This window comes from Bidens hawaiensis, unplaced genomic scaffold (assembly GCF_021521415.1).
Source record: "Bidens hawaiensis isolate Kalapana, Puna unplaced genomic scaffold, B.hawaiensis_p1.1 tig00027774_1, whole genome shotgun sequence".
In the NCBI taxonomy this organism is placed as follows: domain Eukaryota; kingdom Viridiplantae; phylum Streptophyta; class Magnoliopsida; order Asterales; family Asteraceae; genus Bidens; species Bidens hawaiensis.
Genome location: NW_027494505.1, coordinates 114,359 through 121,983, shown reverse-complemented (window position 1 = coordinate 121,983; position 7,625 = coordinate 114,359). Strand labels below are relative to the sequence as shown.

Genomic DNA, 7,625 nt, shown 5'->3' with positions numbered 1-7,625 from the left:
CCTTTTATCACATGTTAAAGGAATATGATAATTTTGCAAGATTGGATGGATCGTGTGACTTTGTTCCTGTAATTATGGAAACAGGAAAGCACACCACTTTTCCTTTGGTTTATCGAATATTGAAGCTAGCGTTGGTTTTACCTATTGCAACCACAACTGTTGAAATATATTTTTCTGCGGATTTGCGCAAGAAAATGAGTGATAAATATTTGAACAATGCTTTAATTTGTGCGTTCGAAAGAGAAACGTTTGATAAAATAAAAGAAGATGGTGTAATAACTTGATTACAAACTTTCAAAAATCGAAGAGGAGAAGTTTGCACCCATGTGTTTATTTATATTTAGTATTGTGTTTCTACTTTTATTTCGTTTACATTGTATGAAATACGGTACAAAATATTTTTTTGAACGTTACCCCTGAAACTTATATATAGATCCGTCACTGCAAAGAGGCACCGCCATCCATCCGGTTGACACTCCGTCCACCCTATAAAAAAATCCTTTATAACGATTTAAGAAATCGTTTGTTTTTGCAACATTGTATAGATAAATGAGCAAAATCAAGCACGTTTTATTCATTTATATATGGGTGCATTTTAAATAAAAACCAAATATAAGCTTTCCTTTGCCTATAAATATCGTGCATGTTCGTATTTCATTTGTCACAAACCAACCATCAACACTCTTTTCTTCAATAACACTCGTCTTAAAAATGACCGGTCAGCGAAAAATCCTGATCGTCACCTTTGCCGGGCAAGGCCTAATCAGCCCATCCCTCCGCTTCGCAAGCCGTCTTCTCAAAACAGGCGTAGTCAACTCCGTCACCTTCTCCACCAGCTTCTCCGTCCTAAAATGCATCGACAAACACACCGTCCCACACGGTCTAACCTTCGCCCCATTCTCCGACGGCCACGATGACCACTCCATCGGTAGAAACCCACCCACCACCCTACAGCAACATATCTCTGAGTTTGCCACACGCGGGGCTCCTGGTATGGCTCAAATCATCACCTCAGCGGCAGCAGAAGGCGAGCCGTTTGATCACGTGGTCTACACCACCATCGTACCATGGGTAGCCCGTGTGGCGGAAGCTCACAATGTTGAATCCACTCTCTTGTGGTGCCAACCGGCTACTGTGTTGGATATTTACTATCACTATTTCAATGGGTTTCAAGAGTTGATATCTGCTAACAAACACAACCCACTGTTTCCGATCAACTTGCCTGGGCTGCCACCACTAACCCTGGCTGATCTGCCCTCCTTTTTCTTTCCGGCAAGATTTTCTTCCCAGAAGTGTTTAACTTACATAGAGATCAAGCTCGGGTTGTTTACTATTTATTAATCAAGTTTTATATATTTATAATTATTCTTCTATATAATAATTTTATATACAGTATAACATAATTTAGATATTTTTCATAACATTATATATATTAGTTAATAATTATTATATACATATATAATAAAAATTATATAATCGATAGGCTTCTTTATGCTCGCGATCCGATCGGCTCGAATAAGTGAAGCGCGGGGTAGTTATTAAACAAGCTTACTTTTAGGTTCAAGCCCAGGCTTGTTTAGTTAGCTTTTTCACTAGCCGATTTGAATTAGCTCAGAAGCATGTCTTAAATTGAAAGGATTTTGGTTTATAGGATGACATTAGAAATTTTATAACTTTTATTCACTTTGTAGCATTTAAATCCAACCTCGTTTCAGTTTTTACATTGTTTTCAAGTTCTTCTCTTTTGATTGTTATGGGGTTCAGGCCTTGGTGGTTTAGAACCCCTCCGGAACACCAAAAGTAAAAAACGTCCTTCAAATACAATGAGATTGGATTTATATATTAAAAGTGCAAAGTATTCTTAGCATTTTTATTTTTATTTTTTATTTTTTGTCTTATTATGTTCCCTTGTTTTTTCTTTTGTTGCAGTCAAGTCCCAAGGAACACGAGTTTCTTGTACCAATTTATAAGGAACACGTTGACGTAATCAAAAGTGGGAAAAGAGTTCTCGTCAACACTATTGACGAATTAGAAGTTGATTCCATTAAAGCAAACAAACACTTTAAGTACCTTCCTATTGGACCCTTAAACGAAAAAGACTCGTATGCTCAACCAGACGGTGGTGATGGTAATGGTTATGCCAATTGGTTAAACACACAACCGAAAAGGTCTGTCTTGTATGTTTCGTTTGGAAGTCTGTCTCGTTTGTCGAGTGATCAAGCGGAGGCGATAGCCGCGGGGTTGCTCGAAAGCGGTCGGCCGTTTTTATGGGTGATAAGGAACGCTGATGAAGCAGCAAAACTGAGCAAGATTAGTGAATTGAAGAAACAAGGGTTGATTGTGACTTGGTGCTGTCAGGTAAGGGTGTGCATGAAACCGAAATAACTATGAGATAAAAAAAATGGAACCCACTTTTTATAATCAAAACGAGCAAGTAAAAACTAGTTTTGCGTGGATTAAATCATTTTCTTTGAATGTTTGTTTTATTGGTTTTATGGATTATAAAAGCTTTTACTATTTTTGAATGTTTTAAGTAAAACTAAGAAATTAACAAATAGCGAGTTTCAGGTGGAGGTATTGAGCCACGAAGCAATTGGGTGTTTCTTGATGCATTGTGGTTGGAACTCGACGGTGGAGGCGTTGGCGGCTGGTGTTCCTATCGTGGCTTATCCGCAGTGGACGGATCAGACGACGAACGCGAAGATGATCGAAGGTGTGTGGAAGACGGGAGTTAGAGTTAAGAGGGAGGGTGGTGGGTGGTGGAAGGGAATGAGATTGTGAGGTGTGTAACAATGGTGATGGGAGATGAAGAGATAAGTAAAAATGTTTCAAAATGGAAGAAGTTGGCAAGCGAAGCTATCGATAATGGCGGATCATCTGCCCTCAACCTCCAAGCTTTCTTGGATGACGCTTGAAGTTAGATTGATGTTGTGTGTTTCATGAATAATGTGGCATTGCATGCATGCATGCGTCTGGACGTTTGTTGTTAGAATAAGGCATCCAATGAGAATGGATTGATACCATTTTCATGGATCGTGTTTGGTAATTTGTTGCTGGATGCATGTATATGTTTCCTTACCTAGGTTTCGTGTGGTTTATTATGTATGGCAATGATGTATTGTTTGTTGCTCAATCTATGTATTTAATATTAGGTTTCATGTAGTTTGCTCAATCTATGGCAACGATGGTGTATTGTTTGTTTCTTGATCTGTGTGTTTAATTTGGTCTCGTGTCGTTTGTTACTTAATGTTTAAGTAAATGATGTCGAATCACTATAAGAAAATGAAGCTGTTGCAACCCCGGCAAAAAGTTGCATTAGGACTTAAAAAAGTTGCATTAGGCCTAATGCAACATTTTATCAAGGGTTGCATTATGTGAAGTTGCATTAGACCTAGTGCAACATTTTTGTTAAATAACGCAACCTTTTCTTAAAGGGTTACATTTACTACTCAAATGTAACATTTTTAGTATGCAACCCTTTTAATATGCTAATGCAACTTTTTTTGACTTTAAATGCAACTTTTCTAACACACAAATGCAACATTTTCAATGCCAAAAGCAACATTTGCTACACTTTAATGCTACCATTTTTTATGTTTTTAGTAGAAAAGTGCAACCTTTTTTACATCAAATGCAACATTTTTTTATGATTTTAGTTACAAAAAAATGCAACCTTTTTTAATGGCAAATACAACTCTATTTGAAGTACTAAATTCTATTAGTATGCAATAATTATCTCATTAACACCAACATAATAATAGCATAAATATAATAGACAATCATATATCATAATTTACCTTATGTTTAATCTCAAAATAACAACGTAATAAGTTATCAACTAAAATGATAAAGAGTAACTAAAATCTCCTACTCGTTTCTAAGATCTTGAACTCCATCAGGTAGCTTTTCCATAATATTATGCATCATAGCTTCCAAGTTTGCTCGTTGGCGGTCAAGGTCTTTCCGCATAGCTTCTAGCTCATCTTTTTTCCTTTGATGGTCCTCTTCCATTTTTTTTCTCATATCAAGCAATTGTGTTTTATCAACTTCAACGCTTGCTTTTAATGATTCCATAAGGCCCCCCGAAATCGTGTATGGTTCCTCGCCAACATTCATTTTTTTAACCATTTTCTTAGTAATGCCTTTGCCATAAAGTCGAAGGTAGCTATCATGCTCCTTGCTCATTACAACCGTAAAAGGATCAATCAAAACACTTCCATATTCTGCAGGTGTGTAATTCTTCTGTTTTGCATTGCTTGCTGATCGAATTAATTAACCCAAAGGGCATTTGGTCAGAACTTTGTTAACTTTGTTAACTGATCGTATGAACTACATGTCATAAAGAATAGAGATTTGGTTTCAATAACGGGACATTTCCTGTTGTTTGAGGTTACAAGAAATTGATTTCTACAAGTCAACATTATTTCAAGTCAAAATTATAGATATGGTGAAAAAGATTTTATATGACTATAAAAGATGTTTTACTTATTTCTTTTTTTACAAGTACTACCGTAGAAAGAACTTACAATTTTTCCTTGCAGTGTCATCATATGAATCACGATATGCATGCCCTTCGGTTCTTTACGTGTGCGTTCAAATAATTTAGCTAAACTGGGTGATTTATTGTTTGATCTTTATTTCTCTATGTACATGAAAACATACATTAGTAAAAAAGTAATAGCATCTTGAAAATTGAAAAATACAAATCACGAGAAAAATAAAAACATGTTTACCATCTCATCACGAATTCTAGCAAAACTTTTTGGGCCAACTGTGTGCATGTTCTTTTGAGTCATGCGTATTTCCTTAGCCCGCAAACAACGTTTCTGGATACACATTTATATAAACATCTCAGCTAATATAAAACTCTAAATAACAAATATTGGTAATAAATAAATTGTTTAGGAAATTACCACCTTCTCTTTATTACTCATAACCTCATCAACTGTGAGAAATCATTTTCTGGAATATTTTTTGGTCTGTTCTTCCATCTTGTTTTGTTGTCCTTATGCTAATAGAAATGTTTATTCTTAAACCTGGATTTGTGTACCTCATACGAGTGTCCAATAGTCTTTAAAACCCAAGTCTTAGCAGCATCGGGCACATCATATTTTTCCTTTAAAATTTAAAATTTAGTTAAAAAAGATAAAGTATAGCAAATAAATAAAATAAACCTACCTAAAAAAACTTACAAAAACGTACTCCCATATTTCCTCTTTATGTGGCACCTTCCTCATGAAGAAAGAATCAATGGCGCATAAGAATGATTACGAGCAATAGTGCCAAAAATTGAGAGAATTGTGAAACTGCATGTGTTAGTCCCACGGGTTGTCCAAATTCGTTACATATAATGACCTCTCGCTCGCCAACTTTCCATGTGTGCACAGAATGCATCATCGTTGGTCCTCTTTTTTTGGTTTTCGATTCTGAACCCAAGTATATATATATATATATATATATATATATAATAACAAGAGAAAACAAACTAGGTATAAGTAGTTAACCGAACCTATTGCTTTTTCTAATTCGGGGCGGTGTAATTGATCTTGAACTAGTGCAACGTCCTCGTCTTCCAAATAGTCATGGCTATCATCCCATTGCATCTCTTCATCATTATATGTGGGTGCAATAAAGTCCATGTCCTCATATTCGTTATCTTGTTCAACACAATCTTGTCATTGTTAAATGCAACATTATCAATAAATAAAAATTAAAAAATTACAATACAAAAAATGAACTAGTTTGTTTTGACCCTTGTAAAATGTCCAAATTAATATTGATGGGTTTGCTTGACCCGATTCTAAGCCTGTGAAACATATTATCATAGTATATGACCATGACATCTATATTCTATTCAAACTTTCATATCATGTATATGTATATAATAAAACATAATCTACCGAACAAATAATCCATTGTTTCTTCATTTACATATAATCAAAAAAGAAACCAAACAGGTTAAGCACCCTATACCTGTTGTTCTTGTTCTTTATATAGATGATTTATTTTTCCATTCTAATGGATAACTCCAAGGAATTTCATGTTAGATATAAAAAATTTAACCCCACAAAAGTTAATTCAACTAATCGGTTAATTTAGTTAGCACATAACTAACTGTGAAGAACCACTCTTATAGAGTAACCACTCTTATAAAATTCCTGAAAGAACCCGCCTTTCTTTGTACCATGAGAAAATAATAACAAGCTAACTCTACAAACATAACAGCTGCAACTTGGAGACATGGTTATTATTCTCATGTGTCTTTGTACAACATAATAGTATTTAATTTTATCATATAGAGATGGAACGTGAAAGTTATATAGTATAAGAACCTTGAGACCTAACAATATGCCCTTCATCACCAGCATCCTTCGAATATGTTGGTTCATTATCTACTTTATTAACATCTTAAAAGCATATAAGAGTAAATTAATATGAAAACTAGTTGTATGATTGACTTTGTTATTACTCAATAATTAACTGAACCTTAAGATCACGAAAACTTTACCTTGAGATACTTCATCATCACTGACGTCATCATCGTCAACAAGAGCAAAACGTTTCTTTGATACGGGTTTAACACAAGCAGGCTTTGCCAAATTTTGTTTAAGTGCCTCCCTTTTCCTTGTCCATTTATTACATGAAATTAACTCACCCATGGTAAGTGTTTCCTTAGAATGATTCATTTTTAGTGTGTTTGAATCCAAGACCTTTGAAGCGATAACTCGACCTCGCTTTGCTAAATTAGCAACCTTATTCATGGACATTGGTCAAATATATCGTGGAAGATGTTTCTTTAAAATATGTCATTTTCATTATAAACAAAAATATATGAAGATAGAAGTAATAGATAATGGTATTACCTTTTTGGCTGTTTTAACACTTGTAGCATGACAGAACCGAGCCCCGATGCGGAAGCGTGAATAGTCGGTACTAAACAGTGTGTGGAGCTCGGGTCTAGGGTTAGGATCGAATCTCACTCGTATTCACTCTTGAAAGATGTTTGGATGGATGAGGTGTATTGGGAGAGAACCTGATTTGATTAACAATCAATAATAGGATGAACAATTGCAATCAAAACACAAACAAGATAGAAATGGTAGTATGAAATATTAGCCGAATGATTCTCATTAAGATGAAACACTCATACATACATTCATACATACAATCGATTAAGGAATATCTCAGCCGCCACCAGGAGAGCTCATCCTGGAGGCAGAGACTCTCTCAAAGGGATAAAACCCTAGATCTCACACATACACAATACAGTCACTCATACTAGAAAAATGAATAAAAACACCTATTTATACTAGTCTAGCATGACTTGGTCTTCAAGCCATCCACCCTTGGTTGAGACCAAATAATATATTTTTCACCCACAAATTAATTCGATGCGTCGGTCTAAAACATAAGTTCCAACAATCTCCCCCTTAGACCGATGCCATCGAATTTCTTCCATGATCACCTCATAACTTGTTGTCTTTCGTTAAAATTCTCCCCCTCACGTTAAGCTTCTCCCATTGTTCATTTCGAATTATCACTCTTATACCACTTCTGGATATAGTTGTATGGGCATATGAACGAGGCTTTGAACTTCAAATATCAACTTCAAGTAACAAGGTCAT

At 35.3% G+C, this 7,625-nt stretch overlaps 1 protein-coding gene and 1 pseudogene across 3 annotated transcripts; one reads left to right on the top strand and one right to left on the bottom strand.

Moving 5' to 3' along the window:
- Positions 1 to 607: 607 nt before the first annotated feature.
- LOC143575891 (UDP-glycosyltransferase 75C1-like) lies at positions 608 to 2,915 on the top strand (annotated as a pseudogene). The gene is made up of 3 exons (XR_013142850.1): positions 608 to 1,272; positions 1,930 to 2,358; positions 2,569 to 2,915. The product of XR_013142850.1 is annotated as a UDP-glycosyltransferase 75C1-like (transcript).
- Positions 2,916 to 4,597: 1,682 nt separating this feature from the next.
- On the bottom strand, positions 4,598 to 6,891 carry LOC143575890 (uncharacterized). 2 transcript variants are annotated; one of them, XR_013142849.1, is made up of 5 exons: positions 6,509 to 6,885; positions 6,333 to 6,407; positions 5,510 to 5,671; positions 5,193 to 5,426; positions 4,598 to 5,116 (listed from the first exon to the last, which is right to left on the bottom strand). XR_013142849.1 is itself a non-coding variant. In XM_077060142.1 (5 exons), exons 2-5 carry the CDS (start codon positions 6,765 to 6,767, stop codon positions 5,248 to 5,250), a joined length of 675 nt encoding a protein of 224 aa, XP_076916257.1. In that variant the 5' UTR covers positions 6,768 to 6,794; positions 6,864 to 6,891; the 3' UTR covers positions 4,598 to 5,247. The 2 variants fall into 2 exon arrangements, 1 of the variants encoding a protein (XP_076916257.1); XM_077060142.1 differs by having other exon boundaries at positions 4,598 to 5,426; positions 6,509 to 6,794; positions 6,864 to 6,891.
- Between the last annotated feature and the right edge of the window lie 734 nt (positions 6,892 to 7,625).

Excerpts from the sequence above, each read along its gene's own strand:
- LOC143575890 (XM_077060142.1), bottom strand. The coding sequence starts at position 6,767 with ATGTCCATGAATAAGGTTGCTAATTTAGCAAAGCGAGGTCGAGTTATC. Across the intron at positions 5,672-6,332 it reads GCATATTGTTAGGTCTCAAG|ATTGTGTTGAACAAGATAAC; the intron begins GTTCTTATACTA and ends AACAATGACAAG. Across the intron at positions 5,427-5,509 it reads CGAATTAGAAAAAGCAATAG|AATCGAAAACCAAAAAAAGA; the intron begins GTTCGGTTAACT and ends ACTTGGGTTCAG.